This window comes from Desarmillaria tabescens, assembly GCF_030435595.1.
Source record: "Desarmillaria tabescens strain CCBAS 213 chromosome Unknown EV420scaffold_65, whole genome shotgun sequence".
In the NCBI taxonomy this organism is placed as follows: Eukaryota; Fungi; Basidiomycota; class Agaricomycetes; order Agaricales; family Physalacriaceae; genus Desarmillaria; species Desarmillaria tabescens.
Window position 1 is genome coordinate 74,157 of NW_026848364.1, and position 23,617 is coordinate 97,773.

General features: G+C 51.2%; 5 protein-coding genes across 5 annotated transcripts; 2 read left to right on the forward strand and 3 right to left on the reverse strand.

The window, feature by feature from the left end:
• Positions 1–804: 804 nt before the first annotated feature.
• On the reverse strand, positions 805–3,648 carry EV420DRAFT_1485388 (uncharacterized protein; the record flags this gene model as incomplete). The annotated part of the gene is made up of 11 exons (XM_060470206.1): positions 805–935; positions 962–990; positions 1,054–1,321; positions 1,575–1,596; positions 1,654–1,742; positions 1,793–1,835; positions 1,885–1,911; positions 2,200–2,279; positions 2,831–2,889; positions 3,006–3,316; positions 3,502–3,648. The coding sequence occupies 11 exons, from the start codon at positions 3,646–3,648 to the stop codon at positions 805–807; spliced, it is 1,206 nt and encodes a 401-aa protein (XP_060324238.1).
• A 541-nt stretch (positions 3,649–4,189) lies between these two features.
• Positions 4,190–5,086, reverse strand: EV420DRAFT_1485389 (uncharacterized protein; the record flags this gene model as incomplete). The annotated part of the gene is made up of 3 exons (XM_060470207.1): positions 4,190–4,539; positions 4,568–4,818; positions 4,899–5,086. The coding sequence occupies 3 exons, from the start codon at positions 5,084–5,086 to the stop codon at positions 4,190–4,192; spliced, it is 789 nt and encodes a 262-aa protein (XP_060324239.1).
• An 861-nt stretch (positions 5,087–5,947) lies between these two features.
• Positions 5,948–7,002, reverse strand: EV420DRAFT_1485390 (uncharacterized protein; the record flags this gene model as incomplete). Its single annotated transcript, XM_060470208.1, has 6 exons — positions 5,948–6,061; positions 6,122–6,181; positions 6,232–6,434; positions 6,490–6,666; positions 6,734–6,752; positions 6,838–7,002. The coding sequence occupies 6 exons, from the start codon at positions 7,000–7,002 to the stop codon at positions 5,948–5,950; spliced, it is 738 nt and encodes a 245-aa protein (XP_060324240.1).
• A 661-nt stretch (positions 7,003–7,663) lies between these two features.
• EV420DRAFT_1727469 (uncharacterized protein) lies at positions 7,664–9,659 on the forward strand (the record flags this gene model as incomplete). Its single annotated transcript, XM_060479853.1, has 7 exons — positions 7,664–7,797; positions 7,850–8,180; positions 8,367–8,481; positions 8,538–8,644; positions 8,696–8,907; positions 9,380–9,544; positions 9,598–9,659. The coding sequence occupies exons 1-7, from the start codon at positions 7,674–7,676 to the stop codon at positions 9,657–9,659; spliced, it is 1,116 nt and encodes a 371-aa protein (XP_060324241.1). The 5' UTR covers positions 7,664–7,673.
• Positions 9,660–20,362: 10,703 nt separating this feature from the next.
• Positions 20,363–21,512, forward strand: EV420DRAFT_1485392 (uncharacterized protein; the record flags this gene model as incomplete). Its single annotated transcript, XM_060470209.1, has 7 exons — positions 20,363–20,389; positions 20,452–20,562; positions 20,624–20,706; positions 20,767–20,871; positions 21,048–21,306; positions 21,327–21,334; positions 21,434–21,512. 7 exons carry the CDS (start codon positions 20,363–20,365, stop codon positions 21,510–21,512), a joined length of 672 nt encoding a protein of 223 aa, XP_060324242.1.
• Between the last annotated feature and the right edge of the window lie 2,105 nt (positions 21,513–23,617).

Below are 23,617 nucleotides of genomic sequence, written 5' to 3' on the forward strand. Positions count from 1 at the left end.
CAACATCCACTACTGTTTGTGAACCTTCGTAAAGCACAAGGCTATGCATATTAAATTACCATGAGCAACAGATTAAAGACCAAGGTACCTAACACTTACTTTCGCTCGCCAGTAGGCGATGCGTATAGTCAACGCTAGGTATCAACTATTAGAACGTAAGAAGTCAGCATCAATACACGGCACAAAGAACTAACCTCCATGTAATCCAGCTCGCTGAACGTCGCTGATACATTGTGTGTCAGCGTAAACAACGTACATGTGGCCAGTGAGCGAGGACACCTAGTGTAAAGGCGACGTAGACGAGGTAGACAAAATATCAACAATGGCGGGGATTGTGGCAGGTATGCAGAGGGGTGGTAAGTACTTCTCATCGACTCGCTTTAGCGTTGAGATGACATGTCATCATCCGATGTGTGCAAGGACATGGAAGGGCGGTGGACAATGGTTTTTGAAGGCAGTAGCAAGTCCGGCCCACCGAACCGGGACTGGCTTCCATCAATCACAAGAGAAGCACAGCCTATGCCGGTGGGAATCAAGAAGCACCCCGCCTCTCTCCCATACCCTTCTCTTCCTCGCCGTACCCCAATCCAATACGCACAGCGCATTCACGTTCTAACGGCACTAGTACTCCCCAGCCAACCTCCAATCCACCGCATACTGCATGTCAGAAGCTCCCCGCCTTTCTACCCTATCCTTCCCTTGCTCTCTGCACCTAGTTCATTCCTCCTCCTTCCATGTCGACTTCCAACGCACGAAGCACGGTCAAATGGGGATCTAATGGCGCCGATACTCCACAGCTAACCTCTAATCCACCCCATCTTGCGCCTCAACCCCTCGGCAGAGACAAGCCATTACCATCATTACCGCCTCGACCAGACATTCAGCGAGCAGCAGCTCTTCAGCACGCTCTTGGACCCCAACGCAACGTCCTGCACCTGTCGTTCCATCGACCACCCCTCACCGTCAAAAACAAAGTCCGTCTTCTCCACGCTGGCAAATACCATCAATGAGTCAACCTGCCAGGCGTAGGCAGACCCAACAGAATTTCTCTACCTCCACCATACTCCCCCCTTGACCCTCATCTGGCCGCCCCACCTGTCGTACATTTGCCTCCCCAACTCGTCGACAATCCCAACAAACGTTGGGCACAGACATGTGCTGGCGGGACCGGCCTTACAGACACCAATGTCGGTGCTCTCGATGACTAGCCGAACATGGCATCCCGCTACAGAGACACTCGTACAGGCCGTGTCAGGAAATTTTTCACCACCTGCAGGCTCTGGCTCAAGGGCCATCGTCCTAACTAGCACCCAACATCGTCCTATTAGAAGGTTTGGTCGCCTACAAACTCCCTGTGTCGTCCTAACCATTTTTCTGCAGATTGTATAGTTGCCGCTGACTACTCTCCATGCTCTTGCTAGCGTTTACTCCCTGTGTAACTTCCACTTCTTGCTACCTCAAACCTTTCTTGATGTTGTCCTGATGCTTTTGTTGCACTTACTATATCTCATGCTTATTTACAGCCATCCTGTTCACCTGTAGTATATTCACCTATGTATCACAACGTCATCGACCTCCCTTGTAATATATTGTAACCTGTGTACCAAATAGGATAATCAGCTTTGTTAACATGAAACTTGAATATCGCTTCACCTTTCCTACTTTGTGCACGACAACAGCTCCTGATTGAGTGATTCTGGGGTGCAGTCTTCCACCATAACCACCTTTATCATATCGATGAACTGTCATGGTGGCATCAAAACCAGGTGCTATCAAATCAAGAGACACCTACCACCTTCAATGTTAGCCACAGTCACGATCTTGGTGACACTGTTCTGCAACACGGTCAGGTGATATGAGGTATTATTTAAATCACAGACTCACCAAGATGATGACGATGAAGATCTGTTGCTGAGGTGCTATCAGATCAGGTGCTATCTTTTTTTTTATTTTTATTTTAAATCCTAAGTGTATTGGTTATGCAAGCATATGTTCCAATTTAACTACTTGTTCCTGGTTACTGTGTATATGATGTCATCAATTGGTACGGTCACAACTAGCCCGTGCGCTTTGGCACGAAATTATCCCTCGCCCTCAATAATTTGGTGCGACTCAGACACTGCCACTTTTTCCCTCTTGGGAAATCCTGACCTCTGCCGAGAAATGGCTGCAATCTGTCCATCACCGTCATTTCTTCACCTGACCCTTCTCATGGCCTAGTCCTACTTCCCACCAGACTCCATCAATCCCAGTCCTTCTCTGATCTCTCTTTCCCAGACCTGCCTTACTTGGCCAAGATCATCAACACAGTGTGATCAATTGATGCAGGGGCAATGTGCCGGGCCGTGGTGTGCTTGGATCACCACTCCATTTTGTTTACACCTGGGTCCCAACCAGGTGGCAGCCTTGTGGCATGTGACTCCGTTTCCCTGTCTTATTCGAAAGATCACTGGGAGGGCCTCGAACCGATGCCCGGAATGGCAAGGAGAGATAAGATTTGTTGTGTGATTTTAGAGGGGGTAATGTGTGACTTGATCATATTTGGAAAGGGAGGCTGCGTTTCACGTGATTCGGACATCGGAAGTGGTAGAACCCGGAAAGTGTCTAGATTGTTACTTTCTGGGGGGTGGGGGGCTCGAACTCGCGAATACGAAAATAAATTTTTCTGTGCAGAACGAGGTACAATCAAGCAAGAAGAGGTGACCACTACACCATCTGCCCCCATCAGGTGCTATCAAAACAATATACTTAGCCTATCCTTCAATGTTAGCCATGATGATGTCTTAACACGGTTAAGTGCAATCACCTACTATTGAAACTATTGACTTACTGCGATGGCCACGATGAACATCTGTTGCCGGATACTGGGACGACAGGCCGGTTACCACCCTGGATGCAAAAAAGCAATAGCCATGGACAACATGCCGTGATAATCAATAGTTCAAGGTGCAATGATGGCTGAGAACCTGTCAAGATGTGAACAGGTAGTATCAAAGCACACTCACAATGATGATGGCGACGAGCAATGCTTGTTGATGAGCACTGGGCTGAAAGACCGGATTCCTTCCTGCTCAAAAAAGCAATGGTCGGTGTGGGTGGCCTTCCCACCCTTATGGCCTCTATCCCCCAGCCCGACATCCACAATATGCCATCTCAAACTCACACCACTACCCAGCGCATGCCCAATCAGCCGTTTGACCATACTGACTTCGCAGAGCAAGCACACGTTCAGGGAGCACACGCCTATCAATACTGTCTTCAACAGCAAGCAGAGCTCCCACACTTCCTTCATCACTGCACACTTCCCAGTCGTGTGCTAGATGCAGACGTTCACCACGCCACCATACTGGAGCAATCGCTCGCAGCCCAGCACGATCACTTGGATCCATCTTTCCATACCCCACCCCTTACCCACGAAACGAAAGGTCGATTGTTGCAATCGCGCCTACACCCTCCACCTGTGCAGGCTACCTCTCGTCTTCTCCAGCCAGATCAGCGTACCATCTCACGGAACAGGGTGTCATGCCCACCCCCGTACTCTATGCTTTTTCCCGCTGGCGGCCATTCCAATCTACCTCCTGTATGTGCCGTTGTTCCCGGGGAAGGCCCTGGTATTTCTGGTCCACCTCTCAACATGTCAACAGTCATTCCATGTGCGCAAAGTCTGGTACTACCTCCTCATCGTGGCCGTGTCCGGAAGTTCCTAAGGAGGTGCAGCCGATGGATCCGGTGCCACACCTGAGTGAGAACTTCGTGGTGGTGAGTGGTGTACGTGAGATCACAACATGAGTTCTCCTAAGCTCCCCAGGCCCTCTGTAACCATGTAACCATTCTCCACATATTCCTGGCTCGTCGTGGATGGCTGTCCTGAGAAAACCAGATGTTTTCCCCCAACTTTCCTTGCCTCAACGTTTTCGTAGTTCACGGCTTCATGTGGTTATTCTTCTTGTGCCCATGCCCTGCTCACATGGATGATACAGAAGCAGAGGTCTTCTAGTTGTATATAAGTGCTATTTATTGTGCGACATCAGTAGTATAGCAAATCTCCGTTGTATCTATATTACCCTGAAGAAATTTTGTCAGACTCTTTCATATGAGGCTGCATACACCCTTACCTTTCCACATCTCACGTCAGGGCAACTGATTCCTGCATCCTTCTATGGCCACGTCGACTTCCACCTTTCAAGGCCTACACCAGTCCTGTCCACGTCTTGTAAGGCGTCGTGCCCTTCAAAACAAGCAGTTCTTGGTCCATCGGCACGTAACTTCCTGTCATCGCCTGCGCCAGAGGAAGTGTACCACTGTTCTCATTCTCACTCCAGTCACCGTTCATGTCGCCATCCAGGCGGTTCATCAGCGATCCGAAATCGATAATGCCCGAGCTGGAGCCATCAAATGGGTTCGAGAGTATTTCATCACCATTATTGGCACCTTCGTTCACCTCGGGTGGCGGAGCCTCATCGCCAGAATGGTCGATAGGTCGACTGAGTCCAGCCATGAGACTATCGAGATCTTTCCATCCTCGAATGAGTGTCTTCGCTATCACGACATAGATGAACTTGCTCACCAAAAGACGAGGCACCCTCGATAGTCCTGGGTGATACACGACCTTCAACCGACTCCTCGTCTACCTCCATCGACTCCATCAGAGGAGCCTCAGATGGAGATGATTTGGGATCCTCTATCTCGTCGTCTGAGGGTGATATCTTGCTACTTGGCGCATCTGCCTCGGGGTCATATTGATATTCGGGGCTCGCAGGATCGCTTGCCATCAACACAGCCTCACGATCTGGACATTGAAGCTGCATAAGCTCACGGCTGGAGTAGAGTACAGTGTGGATCATACCTCGTTCCCATCATCGACTGCTGGCTACAATGGGGCACCCTCTGGAGCTCACAGTGGACGAACTTCCCAATGGAAGATCTCACATCCTGCGTCGTCCACACGCCAAAAATCTGGTGGTATTTTATCGCTACCCCACGACCGGGGTGTGGCTGCTGACGCAATTTGTCCTGTCACGACGTGTTGGAGATGTCCCATCGCACTGATAGCCATGCTTTGCCATGGAAGGTCACGGCTGTTCATGACTGTCCAATTACTGCATAGAGAGAAGCTGAAATTTTCGTCATGTATGCCCTGCGCAAATTACCATAATTTCATACCTCCTAGTGCCTGAATTTAATCGCCCAGGCCATCCACCCCAATTCCCTTGTAGAAACGAGGATGCCTGAGTATCCAGGAACGCAGACCGTTGATGCGTATATCTCGCTCTGCAGAGTATCATTCATTGTCCTATTCGCAATTGCAATCGAGATAATATACCTTACAAAGACTTGTTCCATGTCATATGTCCTTCCCAACATTCGGATATTCGGAGAAAGGTTTAGGATGATATCGCAAGGACATCCTCGGTACCCAACACTGAAACGGGGTCCAAGCGCCTGGATGAGCACTTCCAGAGGAAGGAAGCACCAAGCATAACGATAGCACCGACATCGAATGTCCAAGTGCACCAATGGCTGACATTACTGTCGAGCCCTTCATGGATGCCAGCTGTCCTCATCCACCAGGCAGTGGCAAGGTTTATGTAGATTTGTTTGTTCAGGCTGTGCTCATGGGTGGCGACCCCATATTCCCGAAAAATGGGCCGGTACTAGTCCGTCCGACACCTGCCGAACCTTGGATGGGGACGGAAAGAGGGTGCTTAGATTGGTATAGATCCAGCGAGACACCGCAATCTAGATCATATGCTCCAGTCGGAATAACTGACCCCAGTATTAATACTTGTGCGTGTGCCGTTCACGACGTGTTCTAGGAATTGGCAAGAGCATGATGTCGCTGAGCACACAGACAATAAATACTTCGCAATAAATACTTCGAAGATATATTCTTAGATCGGTATCCTAGTCTGCCTGCCTGCTCACATTAATGTACATATCCCATTGTTCAATGACACCCGCTCTCATGCAGCCGGCTCAACGTAGGGGTGAGCATGTCCAATAGTCTGATAACTTCTGGTTTCAAGAGGAAGTCAGACAAGTCGGTACTGAAAGTAGATGGCTAGTTTTAAGACAAGTCAGCATTTATATTACAACTTGACTTGGCTAGAATCATGCATACCGGCGGTGCGATCTGGTCCAACACAGGCTGACTATCCATGTCCGGTGTTTCAGCCTGGTACTAAGCAGAAATTTTTGGATTGCGCTACCACCAAGTACCGATCAACTCACCTGCATCCCAATAGGTCTACCATTGAGCCAGGGATGAGTTCTTGTGGTCTCGTGTTGGATTCGGTAAGCCTTGCCTTGAGCTTCTTGCTTTGACAGCTGGCTTGTTGTCCCGTCATCTGCCTGGACATGCGCCGCCCACTGCACTTTGGGCTCCCAGTCGAAGAGGTCCCATGGTGTCGTCTCGTATATAGCCTTCCAGACGACTGTGTTCCTGTGGATTGGCATCACCTAGGACATTAGAGGTTCATTGGAACGCACGTATTCTGGCTTTTTCCCTCGCAGATTTCTCTTGCTCTTCCTGATTCAACACTTCCCACGTGGCATCCCAATATGGATCGGGGAGTGCAGGTATGCTGGCATTTTCCCTTGCAGTTCTCTCTTGCTCTTCCTCATCCCACACTACCCACACGGCATCCCAATACGGATCGAAAACGTCTGCAACTAGTTGCCACAGGCTGTTTAGCAAAATGCAAAGCGTCGGACTGTTACCAGATTGACGCACCTTTCATCTGACACCAAGGCTTCCAGCGAGGTGTAGAGTAGAGCCAATTATCACATCGAACAGGCGAGAGATGCGGTGTGCAAGCCAATGAATTCATATTGTACCTTGTCATGTGCTTGCGATCGGAACACGGTAGCTCCCGTGGAAGCATGGTGAGTCATGGCTTTTTCAAATGGCGGGGTTTGCCACCATGGCTGTGCCACTATGTACTCTATTTCATTGCCATACATCGTTGGCCTCCATTCCTCATTCAAATTCTTATTGGGCATGTCAGCAATGACCGCAACCCTGGCTGGACATTTGTCGCCAGAAACGATTGGGAGCGATAGACTCCTTGCCCTCATCCTACCCCACCATGGATCTGCCTCAGTTACCCTTCGACGTGGTGGCTCAAATTATGTCTCTCTCAATACTCACGAATGCCGACCTTTACCGTTGTTTAACCGTGTGCACAGAATGGTACGTCACCAGCGTGCAGCAGTTGCTCCAGGTCATGCGGGTCAATGAAAAATGGGATTGCACTTTCTGGTCACTCTACCTGCAGAGGTGATCAGCTCACGCCAGCTGCATCCATCAAATACGCATTAACGGTCACAACATGCCATTGTCCTCGATCCTCCTCAACGATGTCATCTGCATATGCCCCAGTCTCACCCTATTCCTCGGAGTCGATCTCGATCTCTCCCACTTCCAAAGGCCGGTCTTGTTCCAAAGCCCCATAGAGATCAGGCTGCGGCGATGTAGATTCTGCAGGTCGGGAGCGGGTGCACTGTTCAGCTACTCTGATATCACAAGTCTGACTGTCATCAGTCCTTCCTTCCTTACCGCCGATGTGCCCGGTCGTGTTTTGTATGGACCACCTCGTTTAGTGGGCAGCATAACCATGACTTGGGCTACACTCCGTGACATGATGGAATTATTCGCTTGCTTGCCACCATGAATGATCGTGTTCGAGATGGTTGAACTGGACGTCGTCTCAGCCGACAATTGGGAGCTCCATGGTGCACGCATTGTTGTACCCATGCTGGGGAGCGCTGTGAAGCGATTGCTTATACACGCTGTTGGTACGTTTCTCCATAGCCTAGGTGTCTGTTCTACATGCTGATGTTTGCGTAGAGACCTTCCCACCCGTTCCCATGTTTATCGACCTGTCGAACCTGGTGTCGCTTGAATGGTTCGCATTTATGTCAGGCGAGATCAGCCTGACGTCTGCTCTCAACATGTTGCACTCCATACCGGCACACACGCCTCTCCGTCATGTAACTCTTGCAGTGGCAACCTTCATCGACCCTACATGGGGACACATTCCTACATCCTTGGTCAGGTTCAGGCGGAAAATCCAGATGTGCATCGCTTATCGTGCTCTCCCTGCCAACAGAGATGTCGTCAACACATCATCCTTAGTTAACGTGTCCTATGGTACATATGCAGAGGTGTGGGATTACATGTAAGTGGTCTCAGGTCCTTGGGCCCAATCTCGAAGCTCAAACATCAACTTGATTCTTCTTTTAGTGTGAAAAGAGCTCTTGGTGACTATGAGTTATAGTGATACCTTCAAAACGTATTGCCAAGAATAGAGAATGCAATGTTACTATGTCATTTCACATGTTTAGCAATGAATCCAACTGCTTAGCTTAACGGGTGTTCACGCACAGTGGATACGTATACATGTCCATGCCATGTCCAACTGGAACGACTCTTCCAAAAAATGCACATCCCTGAAACTCGCACCATGGGGCTTTGTTGAAGTATGTTTGGCTGACATGTCAAAAGGGAATCTTATGGGATGTTATCATTTGCAAAGGCCTCTTGGCTTTATCCGACCAACTACGTCTTTGCTAGATGCGCACACACCAACAACCTTCGTAACAAAATGCTAGGCTATGACGAGTTTGAAAAAAGCTTGTACAGGTAAGTATACAGAATAAGGAACATCTACAGTGTATGCTGATTTGGACGCAGAGAAACACTTATATGTGCGATCGTTCACTCTGAAGCGTCTTGGGTACCGCACATGGTGCGCAAGCCCTTTCAGATCATGGTTTACACCACAGTGCAGCGCTTTTCCGACGAGGCTAGCGGCTGGGGACCAGGGGGGGAGACGAAGGAGAGGGTGACTTTGAGGGTGTGGGTTAAAGTGGAGCTGGATGTCGAGGAGTCGGTGGAGGACCGTGGTCTTGAATCATGAGGAAAGCTTGACCATGCTTGAGTACTTGAGTGCTGAAGCTAAGCGCCGAGATCTAGATCTGAGATATGGGGGCTTTTTGGGGCGATCTTACATATGATACATGTATAGGCATCTGTGACATCATTTGCCTGGTGCTGACAAAGCCACTCCAACATGCGATCTCTGATTTCCAACCTTGGCTCCTACCCCTCGAGCTACTCCTCAATCTCGCGATTTGTCATTACCTGGCGGAACAGTAATATCCTGCCATATCCGCTTGGACACTGTCAGCAGATCCCATTCGCCTCCATCCCAATCGGCCCCAGTGAAACCCAAATTGCGACAGTTGTCTAATCCTTGCTTGCCTTAAGGTCGAGAAAACGCGGGGGTCCTCGGTTAACAAACACCCATCATGGCTCGCTCTCGAAGGATTGTTGACCTCTCTGGTGTTCACCACAGCTTTAACAGGTGCCTGGCAGATTCTCCCTCTATGGAACACCCCATTTCCCAGAGTGCGGCTCACCAGGGGACTACCACCGTTGGGGTCGAGCCTGGCGATACTCTTTCTGAAAGAATTCGTGTCCTCGACCACATGCGTAGCGAGCTTTGCCAATCTAGCTCATGTCGAGCTACGGTTGAAGGAGGTACGTGCCATTCTTGATGTGGGAGCTCTTCAGACTAAGTGTCTTGTTTGTAGATGCAAGCAGGAGAGAGACGCTGTTCGAGCACGAGTTCTCCAGTTGGAGGAGGCAGCGTTGAACCGCGAAGCAGCAGTGACCTCCCTCACCAATTGATTGTTTACTGCCATAAAGGCTCAAGAGGTAGCGGAAGCTCGAGTTCACAAGGTTGAGCGGGAGACATTGTCTTATCGAGAGCCGCCGTCGTCCATCGCAAATGGAGCCCTGACCGCACGGAACAGTCAACAGGACGACAACAACAATATGGGACCCCTTGTTCACCATGAGGTAAAAGGTTCTGTTTTCTTCACTGTGGTGTGTTTAACAGGTGTCGTCTTGTTACGGTTATTCTTTTCTTTTTTCCTTTCCTTTTCTTTTCTTTTCTTTTTCTTACGTGTTTACGCTTACGCTATGTTGCGATCTTGATCGGACGTTGCTGCGGTATTATTTTTAACCTACGCAACGTGTATTTAAGTAGAGCCTCAGCTGGTCTAAACCCCAGCTTCGGCTAAGGTTTAATCTACCTAACATCGAACTCCGTTCTTCGTGACTATCTGTCCCATCGACTTGAGTCGCCTTTGACTTGCTTGCGTATCGTCTACCGAAGTGCGAGTAGCGATCCAAGCATGATCTAAGTTGATAAGAGTTAGTGGCTAACATTTAGCCGAAGCTCGTCCTACGTTGCCCAACACACTTGCTGTTGCCCAACATACTCTTCTTGATCGCCATTATCCTTCTTGCGGACCTTGTTCTGCAGTTCCTACTCCTTGACCCCCTAGGTTTGGTCTTTGTGGCCATCCTAAACGTTGTCATCGCCTGCGTATATCTCCCAACCCCGGTAGTTGCAGGAATTCTCCTGTTCTTCTGGGTCGGATTTCTACGTCATTTCTAAAAACACGCAACCCTTCGTTCTCGCCCTTCAGCTCGCCTCGATACTGACAATCCTGTTGTTGGTATTAACGAGCACATCCGACACTGAAACCTGCGAAATCTCGTTAATGAACGGTTCCAATTACGAGACCGACCTTAGCCTGATTATCGCCCTCTTGATCGTGCTTACCATCCTAGCGATCTATCAGCTTGCATGGTCAATCGTCGACCTACGCAGCGGATAGATTCACTCACGGATGCCCTGGTCCGACGCCATTCCCACAATCTTCGTAACTTTTATCGCCTTTTTCTTATCCATTTCTTTATACTACACACTCCGCTGCTGCCGACAACAGAGAAGGGTTCGACCTCAACTTCCCTTCCACTACGTGCCCAGCGCACCCGCATACCCGCCGCCGGTGATCGATATCCCCGTGGCTTCTCAGCAAACTCTACCAACCTCAGAACCCCTGCAGCTAGAGCTACACTCTCTCTATGGAGAGTCCCTCTACGGATCGTCGCGACCCAACTCGCGATCCTCAGAGTCGAGCACCGACTCCTACAGAAGCACCACCAACGAAACAACCGACTCCGTCGACATCACCGATACCCGGGGGGTACTCCTCGACCGAGGAGACTCGCCCCTACCAGGCCTCTTCGACCAGTCTCCAGTCGAAGGCGAGTCAAGTCCCGACGGAGGCCGAGGACAAGGCACCAGGAATCTGGTCGAGGGCAAAGAAAGCGTTGACCCCGAGCAAGGGGACGAGCTCACCGAGTGGGAACAGACCCGACTCGACGAGCTCCTCGACGACCTCTACCTGAACACGGAGGAAGATGCAGCCCATACCGGAGATAACTGGAGCGGGAGGTCGTCCACAAAGTGGGTTGACGCAAACTGGGGAGACCCAGACCTCGGAGCAGAGCGAAGGAGGTTTATTCAGAGGCAAGAGGATGACTACGACAGCGATTCCGGAGAGCTTGGCCTCGGAGCCTCCGCATCTACCACCCGTACAGATGGGTCACAGCCTGTTTCAGGCTCCTGGCCAACCGATCGGGGAGAGCCAGTTGGCTGGCACATTAGGACCGGGTGGGTCTACGCCGACCGGAGGGAAGAGACTCCTGTGGCCAGAGTCTCGCCCAGAGACGAGCCCGACCCGATCCCTGAGAGGCCCGAGACCTCCGAGGTCATCTCCACCGTCGCCCCGCACGAGCAGACGGATAGGGAGCTTTGGAGCGAGTTCCCAGACCTCGACGCCGAGGAACTTGGAGCAATTACCGTTTCCGAGCGTCTCGCCGGAGTCCCCGATTGGGAACCGTCGGTCTCCTCGCGAGCCTTCGCCGACCCCGTCCCTGAAACCCAGCGTCCTTGGACGCTCCTCTATCACACGCTCGTCGAGTCGCTCGAGCTACCGCGAAATGCCAGGGAGTCCCCAGCCGTTCAGGCCCGAATGGACAGAGGACGAGCGCAGGACGCACGCACTCGACGCGCCGAAGAGGATGCCCTCCAAGGAGGAGCTTGGCAAGACCTACCCCTCGAGCCCGACGCCACCAACGCTGAGGTCGAGAACAGAATCCGTGCCGCCGCCGTCCAATACTCAGGCGCGGTACGAAGGGCCGGTCTTGACCTCGAGGCTAAGCGAAGAGCCTGGAACTCCTACCAGGCCGAGATCAGCGACGAGGACTCGGACATCGCCAGGTGGAGGCGGAACCGAGCAATTGACCAACGAGCCAGGCTCGCCCGGGAGAGGAAGGAGGCCCAGGACGCCGAGTCAGCCGCCCAGCAGCACCCTCGAGACGGAAGTAATGACGGCGGTACGGACCCTCCTGGTCCACCCGCATCACCCTCGCCCAACGATATTTAAGATTCTACCATGGCACGGGCTGTACGAAATCATGATGGAAGATATGGAGAAAGATTCCCAGTGGCTGCTTACGGAGGCGGGCGAGGACTATCGGTCCGCCAAAACGTTGGGAGATGTGTACTTGATGAAGAACATCCTGGAAGTAGAGACGTGGCATCGGGCTGCGTTAGTCTGGAACATCGCAAACCCTGAAGTACCGCAACAAGGCTGCGAGCCATACTGACAGCCCCAACCCATGCCTAATCCTCTTGCAACGGAAGAGTTTTGGGCAGGGGCTGGACCGGACGATGATGAAATGGACGATCCAGGCGCTGGACCCTCGGACAAGGGAAAGCAACCTGCTTTCCCGCCGCACCCGATGCCGCCGCCTCAACCACCTCGGCAACCCCCTAGTTACCCCGGCGGGTATCCCCCGCCGGGCGACAACTATCGCCTCCGTTCGCTCCCAAGGCCGCCGAATCCGCCAGTTCCCCCTTCAATCCCCTCCCCTCCGGACCCCATTCCACCCTGGGCACTAGCCGGGGGAAAAGAGAACAACCCCTGGAACGACGTGAAGCCCAAATTGATCACGCAACCGGAATACTTTACGGGGGAAGCCACCGATATTAATCGGTTCCTTCATCACTGTGAAATGTATTTTCAGGTCTTTCCGATGCACTTCACGATGAATAGCCAGGGGCAAAACCCTTATAGGATTACATTCGCGCAAGGGTACCTACGGGAAAGAGCGAAGGAATGGTGGGGCGACCAATACTATCGGTACAGGGACGAACACGGGCACTGGAGGTTCCCCACTTGGGCGGAATTCTCCGAGGACCTAACCAGGGAATTCAGAGAAGTAGCAGAGCTCGCAATCTGGAAGGCAGAGTGGAAGAAGGTCCGACAAGCGGACTTCAAATCCGCAGTCGAATTCTTCGCAAAGTTCGAGCGGCTGGCCCACAAGTGCGGAGAGTTCCATGATGAGAAACAGATGTTCGAAGCAGTGGAAGTAGCCATCCGGCAGACGGTGCGAAAGATGGTTATGCATGGGGACAACGAGCGCCCCACGACCTACGCACAATGGAAGGCGCGAGTCCTAAGGATCGACGCCAACTACAGGTACGACTTGGCCCAGGGCCTCGCCAATAAGACCTCCCCGAACCAGAGCGGTTCAGGTCGAGGCAACCAATCGAAGGGATCAGGTGGCGATAAGAGGGACGCCACGGGAACCACATACGGTGGTGCCGGGCAGCCGATGGAAATCGACAAGCTCCGGTCCGATAAGCGGTGCTTTAAGTGCGGAAATACGGGGTGGAGCCCAAAGCATAAATGCCCCGACGACAAGTCGAAGTGGCTTCCCGTTAAACTCCCCCCTCGCAAAAAGCCCAACGTCGCCCGCCTCCGCCAACTCCTTGCTGAAGCCGAAAAAGAAGACTTAGGAAAGGATACGAAGATCGAGGAGGTCAAGGACGAGAAGGAGAAGTCGTCAAAAGACGAGCCGGCGTCGAAGTAAGCGATTCGACGGCGTCAGCAAAGGACTCAATTTCATCTGGTGCGCGCTCTTGTACTATTAATCGGACTTATACTACGCATGTAGGTACTCCATATGACCAATATACCAACTTTTTCGCCGCGTTACCAGTAGAAGAAATTAAGAATGAAGAATCGCAAAACGCTCATGGCGTAGGAGGGGATTCCCGCTGTCCTACGCAACCAGCGATGGACAATGAACCCCTAGGGGCTGGTCCACCTCTGACACCCCCGCCTGACCGAACGGGGAAAGTTCTGGAGTACCCAGCAAGCGCCTCAGGTCAGGACAAGATGGACGCCAGACGTGGTGGTCGTCGCCCCGGCAGGGAGAATCGGCCGACGACTCCGACGGGTGGGCCTTCCCTACAGGTTGTTCCTCCCGCCAACGGTGGCAAAGCAGCTGAGGCCGGGATTCGAGGGGACCACCTACATTTAGTAGTGGACTCATCCGCAAACGATGCCGACCCCCTCGATGAGCCAATACGTGTGCGGTTACCTAGAGTTTCCGAGAGTACCGCCGGCGTTAGGAATGAGGATAAGTACAGGATCGTCGTAGAGGTTACAACGCCGCACCCAAGCGCCCTTGGCCGGGGCCGAACACAGGGCAGCGAGCCCTCCTCTACCCACTCGTCGGAAGGTGACCAAATGCCGCCGAGGGGCCTTATCGACCGGCCCGGCGACCAACTGCCGCTCACGAGTACAAGACCACGAGTATCTGTGGAAGAAGTCGAAGACGAAGAAGCCCATTTACGGTCCGACATCCCGACGACCGTGCATAAGGGGAAGTCTCCTACGACCCCCGAACCAACGTTGAAGGACGAAAATCGAAAACCCGTCCTCGACACGTACTACGAGCCCTTCGGCCCACATTGGACCCGAAGAGCGTTACGCTTAGCCAACAACGAATCCGCCGCGTTCGCCACCCTATCCCGCTGGGTACACCCCCGACGCCGCGGCGAAGTAACAATGGAGCTTTGGGAAGCGCTCAAGGAGCAACCCGAGACAGCGGCTGAGGCACGAGACAGATGGGAGTGGATGGAGGATCTCACCAAACCGCCCATGTACATACGAGGAAGGAAGGGGCGCAACGTGTCCATAAACGTACAATTGGAAACATTAGACACTCGAGAAACGCATCTCGTAAAGGCCCTCGTAGATAGCGGGGCAACGGGTAGCTCCATAGACCGGGCCTGGGCCCAGGGTCACGCCCTCAACCTAAAGAAGGCGGCCCGCCCGGTTCCGGTGTACAATGCCGATGGGACCCGAAACAAGGGCGGGGACATCACCGAGTATGCCGAAGTACGGCTGCGTATTGGGGACCACGTGGAGCGGATCGAATTGGCCGTGGTAGATCTAGGCTCTACCCCGTTGTTCCTAGGGCACGATTGGTTACAAAGGCACAACCCGCTTATCGATTGGGATACCGGGGCGGTCACCTTGGCCCACTGTACTTGCCGAAAAATCCCCTTCTCTCTACCTGACACCGACCCCTCAGCCAGATGGGAGGAATATGAAGAAGGGGATACCATCCTGGTAATAGATTTCGAAGAAGCGTTCCACGTTCGGGCCATGGGGACTAAAGCCAACGAATTAGCCGCCCAAGCCAATGCCCGCAAAACCGTCAAGACCTTTGAGGAAGTAGTGCCGGAAGAGTACAGAGACTTCAAGGACGTATTCGCCAAAGAAAACTTCGACGAACTACCACCTCGTAAACCCTGGGATCACGCCATTGAACTCATCCCCAACGCTAACGCGAATCTGGACTGCAAGGTCTATCCTCTTAATCCGGCCGAACAAGAAGAACTGGATAAGTTCTTAGACGAAAACCTCGCCACGGGTCAGATTCAAGCCTCGAAGTCCCCCATGGCCTCCCCCTTCTTTTTCGTTAAAAAGAAAGATGGGAAACTTCGCCCCGTTCAAGACTATCGCAAGCTTAACGAGATGACAATCAAGAACCGTTACCCTTTGCCGCTCATTGGGGAGCTCATGGATCGCCTGAAGAAGGCAAAATACTTCACGAAGTTGGACGTACGATGGGGATACAATAACGTCAGAATAAAACAAGGGGATGAGTGGAAGGCCGCTTTTCGGACGAATCGTGGTCTCTACGAGCCCCTAGTGATGTTCTTCGGATTGACCAATTCCCCCGCTACGTTCCAATGGATGATGAATGACATCTTCAAGGACCTCATAACGGCTGGAGAGGTGTCAGTATACCTCGACGACATTCTCATCGCCTCCAAAACCAAGAAGGATCATCAGCGAATTGTATGCGAAGTGCTCAAGATACTTCGAGACAATAAGCTGTTCTTGAAAGCGGAGAAATGCGAGTTTGAAGTCGAGGAAACCGAATACCTAGGTGTCCTCATCAGCGAAGGAAAGATCCGCATGGATCCAGTCAAGATCGCGGGTTTATTGGATTGGCCGGTGCCAACCAAGAAACAAGAGCTGCAGTCATTCCTGGGCTTCTGTAATTTCTATCGACGATTCATCCGAGACTACAGCAAACACGTCAAACCGCTTACCAACCTGACCGGGAAGGCGGAATGGAGGTGGGGAGAAGCCCAACAGGGAGCGTTTGAGAAGTTGAAAGATTTATTCCGTGAGGATGTGGTACTATCCATTCCCCTCGACGAGGGGAGATTCCGAGTAGAGGCCGACTCCAGCGAAGGAGCCGTCGGGGCCGTCCTGTCGCAATGGCAAGAAGAAAAGTGGCGACCCGTCGCTTTTCTCTCCAAGGCTTTATCAGTCACCGAGCGAAACTACGAAATTTACGACAAAGAGCTATTAGCCATTATGATCGCACTCGAAGAATGGCGCCAGTATCTCATGGGCGCCCGAGAAGACTTTGAAATCTGGACGGACCACTCGAACCTCCAGTATTTCCGCAAACCCCAAAAACTCAATCGACGACAGGCTCGGTGGGTCACCGAATTGGCTGAATACCAGTTTACCCTACACCACAAGCCGGGGGCCCAAAATCGCAAGGCGGACCTACTATCCCGACGAGCTGACCATGACCAAGGGAAGGGAGACAATAAAGACATTATGGTGCTTAAACCGGCCCACTTCCAAGCCCTCGTCATGCCCACCACCGAAGAACTCCACGAAAAGATCAAACTAGCTACCCATGACGCGCGAAAATGGGATCGAGGCATCGCCGACTCTCTTAATCATGAAAAGGGAGTCTCCCGACAACAGGGACTCTTGTACTACGACGGGCGCATCTATATACCCAGAGACAAACGATTGAGAGGCGAAATCCTTGGACTGAGGCATGATCACGTAACGGCGGGACATCCGGGCATAGAAAAAACGAAGAAACTCATCCTTCGGGATTACTGGTGGCCTCGGATGCATCAGGAAGTAGAAGTCTACGTGAAGGGTTGTGAGATCTGCCAGCGGACCAAAGCTGACCGCAGGCCCAAAAAGGCACCCCTCCACCCAAATGAAATCCCGGATCGCCCGTGGACTCATATTTCCGTCGACATGATCACCAAACTTCCGGATTCGAGAGGGAATAACTCAATCCTTGTGATCGTCGACCGATTCTCCAAAACCATCATCCCTATCGCCTGCACCGAGGAATTGTCATCCTTAGGCTTCGCCAAGATCTTGCGTGACCACGTCTATGTACCTTACGGTGTCATGCCGGAGAAGGTCATTTCGGATAGAGGGACCGTCTTTGTGTCCAAATTCATGAAAGAATTCTATGCTCTTATCCAGGTCTCAGGAAACCCGTCCACCGCTTATCACCCTCAGACAGATGGACAGACCGAGAGGGTTAATCAGGAGATCGAGAAGTATCTAAAGATGTTCGTCAACTATCGACAAGACGACTGGAGCGATTGGTTATCTCTCGCCGCCTTCACTCACAATAACCGAAAACACTCCGCCACGGGCTTTTCCCCGTATAAGGTAGTTTTCGGACGGGATGGACAAGTAATTAAGACGGCACAACGACCAGACGCAGTACCAGCCGCCTTGAAACTCGTCCAAGGGATTCAAGAGGTACAGGAGAAGGCAAAAGAATCGCTGGAACGAGCGGCAGAAACGATGAAGAAGGCTTACGATAAACACAAAGGGGAAGCAAGGGAATACCGAGTCGGCGACAAGGTATGGTTGGATTCTACCAACCTAAACCTTCCCCGTCCGACAAAGAAATTAGGAGACAGAAGGGTAGGACCCTTCATAATTGTTGCCAAGAAAGGAGCATCCGCATACGAACTGAAGCTCCCCGCGAAATGGCACATACATAACCGATTCAACGAGTCCCTGTTGACCCCGTACCAAGCTCCTACATTCCCTAATCAACCACGACCGGAGCGGCCGCCCCCAGAACTTATCGATGAAGAAGAAGAGTACGAGATTGAGGAGATCGTTGGAGAAAGAGATCGAGTTATTGGTCGCGGACGAACCCGCCGCACCATCACCGAATACCTCGTCAAGTGGAAGGGATACCCGGCGGAAGAAAGCTCGTGGGTCAAACGTTCTGACATGGCCAATGCAGAAGACCTCGTGAACGACTACGAGACCCTAATTCAAAAAATGGTATGGACAGTGAACGAAAAAGGGAAAACCGTTGGAATTGACGACAAGATACCTCGCAACCTCCCGGTTAAATACAATAATCCCGACTCGCCTTGCGTCACCGACATCATAACCGTCCATTCCTCAGAATGCACTGCACCTATGCACTCGGAGGAGCTCAATGGGATTGACAACACTCGCGACTACTCCGATGATGAGGAATCGGATGTAGATAATCTCCAAAGAGTCACGGAAAATTGGGATAAAGATGAAGATGATGACAACGATGACGAAGACGACGACGAATGGTCATTCTACTCGGAATCGCGAAGTTCTGCCTCACAAGGCGAATCCATCGACTCCTCCGAAACGGGGGAGCACTAAACAAAGAAAAAACTTACGGTGTAGAAGGGGATTTCCACCGCTCAAGCATGAGCATTGAACCCTTAGGGATCGCGGATCCCGATTGACAGACGAGGCCTAACCGGCGCAGAATGGTTCAGGATTTATAGGAGCCTGAATCTAGGTAATGTACGGGTCGGAGGCCGAACGCACGAAGTGACTTTTTTAAGGCGTAGCGGAGGCCCAAGCAGAGCTGTTTTAAAGCAGAAGGGAGCCCCTCGTCTCGCTCTTGTGGAAGGAAGGAGATATATTCTCATTCGGGACGAATGAGTCTTAAGGAGGGGGTAATGTTACGGTTATTCTTTTCTTTTTTCCTTTCCTTTTCTTTTCTTTTCTTTTTCTTACGTGTTTACGCTTACGCTATGTTGCGATCTTGATCGGACGTTGCTGCGGTATTATTTTTAACCTACGCAACGTGTATTTAAGTAGAGCCTCAGCTGGTCTAAACCCCAGCTTCGGCTAAGGTTTAATCTACCTAACATCGAACTCCGTTCTTCGTGACTATCTGTCCCATCGACTTGAGTCGCCTTTGACTTGCTTGCGTATCGTCTACCGAAGTGCGAGTAGCGATCCAAGCACGATCTAAGTTGATAAGAGTTAGTGGCTAACACGTCTCTAAGTATATAGCGGCCTTGGCGTCAGCTGCCAAATGTACCATCTGTCGCACGCAGATGTGGGCTGCTGTGATGTGAGTACTTTGACTCGCAACGTCTCTCCCAGCTCATCGAACCACAGGTTAACGGACTGCAGGCACATTGCATGCATTGCATGTGTGCGAAAGGCTTTTGTAGACCAGATGTTGAACCGACCGCGGGTGGAGAATTTCCTATGTCGAGGTGATCCTCCAATGGAGTTCACCTGCCCAACTTGTCAGGTCACGGTTACCCAATGTCCTGCCCCACAGCCCATCATGGGTACGGTTGCTACTGCACTCACTAGCATTCATTCCCCATCTGCCAGGTACGGAAGCTTTACGATGAGTGAAAATGTTCTGGCAGAGTTTTTTCCCAACGACTTTCAAATGTTCGTACAATAGTTGTGTGGTTCACGTTAACGTTGGGGCGATGGTGAACCAAACATAATCTGTTGTGGCCTCCGCCAAAAATAAATACGAAGAGCTTAGGAGCTTTACGTTGAGTGTTGTGTCGGGATATAAATTATTGTTACCAAATAAGATCGGTTGGTTTAGTCTGACACAGAGGCAGTCCCACCAGATTGACCTTTCATATATCAGATTCATTGCAGGCTTGAGCTTGATGATCGGTTTGACGACATCAACAAGTTGAAGGCCGCGGATGTTTCATTGTGATTGTTCGCTGATGTCTGGGAACCGATTTATTCGTTGCCACGTGAAGGAGCTGGTTGCAGTCATTAATATCAATTGTTCGTTGACATTTTTCATGCCTGTTCCGTGGTCAACATCCTTGGTCAACAGTGGCAAGCCATGGTTTGCCATGTAAAAGTTGCTGCAATACTGACGCGAGTGCAGGTCGTCCCTGGAAGGTTGCAAACGAGCTCAATGTATTCGGAAGCATACCGTAGGGTACGCGTCTTCATATATTCTATATATATCTGGTCTCCCCAAATCCATCCCTCGCTTTGATATATCGTGATGGCTTCCACCGCAAAAATCGAGGAGGTATGCAGCACTTGGGTACCACCTCTCCTGGGGACAGGAATTACTGATCCTTGGCCATCTAGCTGACTACTCGTTTGGTCGAAAAGGTGGGGAAAGGCAACGTACAATCCCTCGCATCCGACCTGCAGGACCTCCTCAAGGAGGTTGACGAATTCCTCAGCGTCAACAATCAGGTGCATGTCGCATCATGTTCGATTACCGCTTCGCTGACACAAACCTTCCCAATACCTTCAGCTTCTTTCTACTGTGCGAGCAGATCGATGTCGCATCGCCGGGGAGGTTCTCAATTTGGTTGATGAGCTCGTGCTCAAAGAGCGGTGCTTGAAACAGGTGCACTCCCTTAATCCCTCACCGCTCAGCCGCTGATGGATTCGCAGGTGTGTGACGGTCGTCATCGTGCAGAGCGTGCATCCCGTGATGCAGAGGATCAGGCGATGTGAAGCAAAGGCCAGGCTGAGCGCCTTTGGGCCACATTACGGCTGGTAAGTAGTTTAGCTTAGCACCCAATCAAACCTATAATGACGCTGGACGTAGGACTGGCACACCGTGGAAGGCGAATTAACGTGCAACATTTGCTTTCGCAAACTTTGGAGTGCTGTTACATATGTTTTGCATGGTTCACGAGATCCTGCCATTGACGCATAGTCGTATTTGACAGGATGGTCCCCTGTGGTCATACTACCTGTGTGATTTGCACCTACAAATGGTGGAAAAAGTGCAAAGAGGCTCCGCAACCGACCTTCTCTTGCATATGGTGCGGCACCACGTCTGACCAGCATCCTTTGCAGGCGCTTACGATCGAGGGTGCCATGCATGAATTGCCTAGACTGAACGACGACGATCGACTGTTTTGTGAGGAGGCGGCTAAAAAGGTGGGGTATGAGGACGACAGCAGCTGGGATGTTTTTTTCCCTAAAGTACTATAATATTGCGTTAGGCACCTATGTAAGTGGTTGGGCTCTACTGTCAACTGGAAGTTTGCTGTTGGTCGATATTGAGAAATGCACCGTTTCTGCCCGATCTCAAACCTTGCCATGCATACAGCCACTTTGGAGATGTGAATGGCTCATTTGAGGGACAAAACTTGAATGCCAACACACAGCAAGAGCTCAATAAAAGATAATAGTAAATTTCGTGTTACATATATGGGTTACGGCGACTTCAGACAGGCGATTTACATATATCTAACCGTTGTTTCCAGATGAGCAATGTAACTCATCCACCTGGGATCCTGCCGATCACGCTTCAAACTGAGTGCCCTCCACTGTTCCCTAAAGCTCTTGTCTGTCATGTTCACCAGTTGTCGGAATAGACGCAACACGCGAGCTAGCCGGTCCATGGCTCCCCGCAAGTCTGGCACCGAAGCAGAATATTGAGGTGCAACCGCATAGAATTTGAGGAACGGGCCCAACTCCTTCGACAACAAAGACATGCAGTGTTCTACAAGCTGGCCAATGACCGGTGAATGCTGGGACAGGGAGAGAGAGGGGTGGTGATGGCGATGGATGGAGCAGCGGAGGCAGGGCTGCCTGACTGACGGTCAGAATGGCAGGCGCAGCCAAAAATACAGGCACGGGAGCGACGTTTGGTGAGGGCGAAGAGCTCCTGGAGAGTACGGGTGTGCTATGATCAGTGGCATGTCTTGTTTGGATTTTTGAACAAGAAAGCTTACCCATACATCCACTCTGCGCAGACGGAGCAGGGTAAAGCCAGGTTACAACACTGGCGTCTCGCAGAAGGTTCTGCAAAGGCGACTTTGTGGTTGCTGGCTGGCATTTTCAGCAAGGTTTTTTTTTTTTGGGGGGGGGGGGGGGGGAGAATGGCTGCAGGAAGGACGTTGACAACTCTTTGGATGCCGAGAACGAGGGTAAGGGTTAGGATTTTCAAACCCAGCTTGCACGTCGTGCTCGAGACTGCCACGCCACACAACATGCCAGCTCCCTGCGAAGCATAAGCAAAAAGGTATTAGATATTGAGCAAGATAGGGTAGGGTCTCGTATCAATGATAAAACCCTGCAACGCACCCTCGAGCATCCCTGCCACATGAGTCCGGGGGTAATTGAATCGTCAGAGCATTCCGAGAGGTGCAAGGGGGTGGTGATTACGAAGGCTGGAATATGAACCTTGAAAGAGGTATTGAGGACATTGCATTGCCATCTCAACGGTGGAGATTTGACAGCCTTTCCTGCAAAGCTAGCTTGTGGTACATCTTCTTTGGGTGTATTTCGGTCTATCTGCAAGGTGTGGAGATGTGATCGCTTGTCCCTAAGTTAGAGGGCACAGAACAGTACGCGTGAAGGAGAGCCGAGATCATAGTGACCTTAGAGATCATCATTCACACCGATTGCCCAAGCAGACAGGCAGCACAAGTACTTTGAAAAGCCAGGAGGAGGAGGATATATTTTGTAAATTCGCATGAAGAATTTGTGCATATTACATAGTCCTTATATCATAGCAGTTGACCAACCGAGGTACATGCGTCTAGATATGTGTGGACTTATTCAGAAGGTGCCAGAAAGAACCACTCCCAAATATATTCAGCGGGGTCCTGGTCGTCATACCCAAGTTTTGCACAGAGTTTTTCAATCTTGTGGTTGCGCATGGGAGGTTGGGCAAATGTCAGCTTTGCATACAGGGCAGGTTAGGTCCAAGGATGCGTCTTGGTCGACGGAGCCAACATGAACCTGCCTCTTCCGGCATGTGCTGAGCGAACCAGCTCCATAGGCAGGCAGGGTGAAACGTATCTCCACAGACAAGGCTGTACACCGCTAACTCAACCTTACGCATGGCTAGAGACACATACGCGTTACACACCTGTACGCCCTTCTAAGCTCATTGGAGCAAAACCCGCATGTCAGTTCCTGCTTCATAGCCTCGATGAGCTTCTCTGCATCACACGCTTGGTTCAGTTTTACGTTGAGATGGTCGATAGAATGCTGTGCCTTTTCTAGTTTACTCGATTCCCATGGAAAGCACAGACATCAATACTGAAGTTGTCAGGTAGCAATTACAACAAAAATGACCTGGTGACAGACTGTCATCATAAACTTCAAATCCTCCTCATCGCGGTGAGCCTTTTCTTCGGCTTGTGCGGCTCTCTGCAAAGGAAATGATTGGAATGACACACAGATTCGAGGGGGGAAATTATAACCTTTTCCAAAACGTCGCATTCATGTTTGAGTTGGAATACATTCTGTAGAATTGCGAGATGATATAGGCCGGACATGT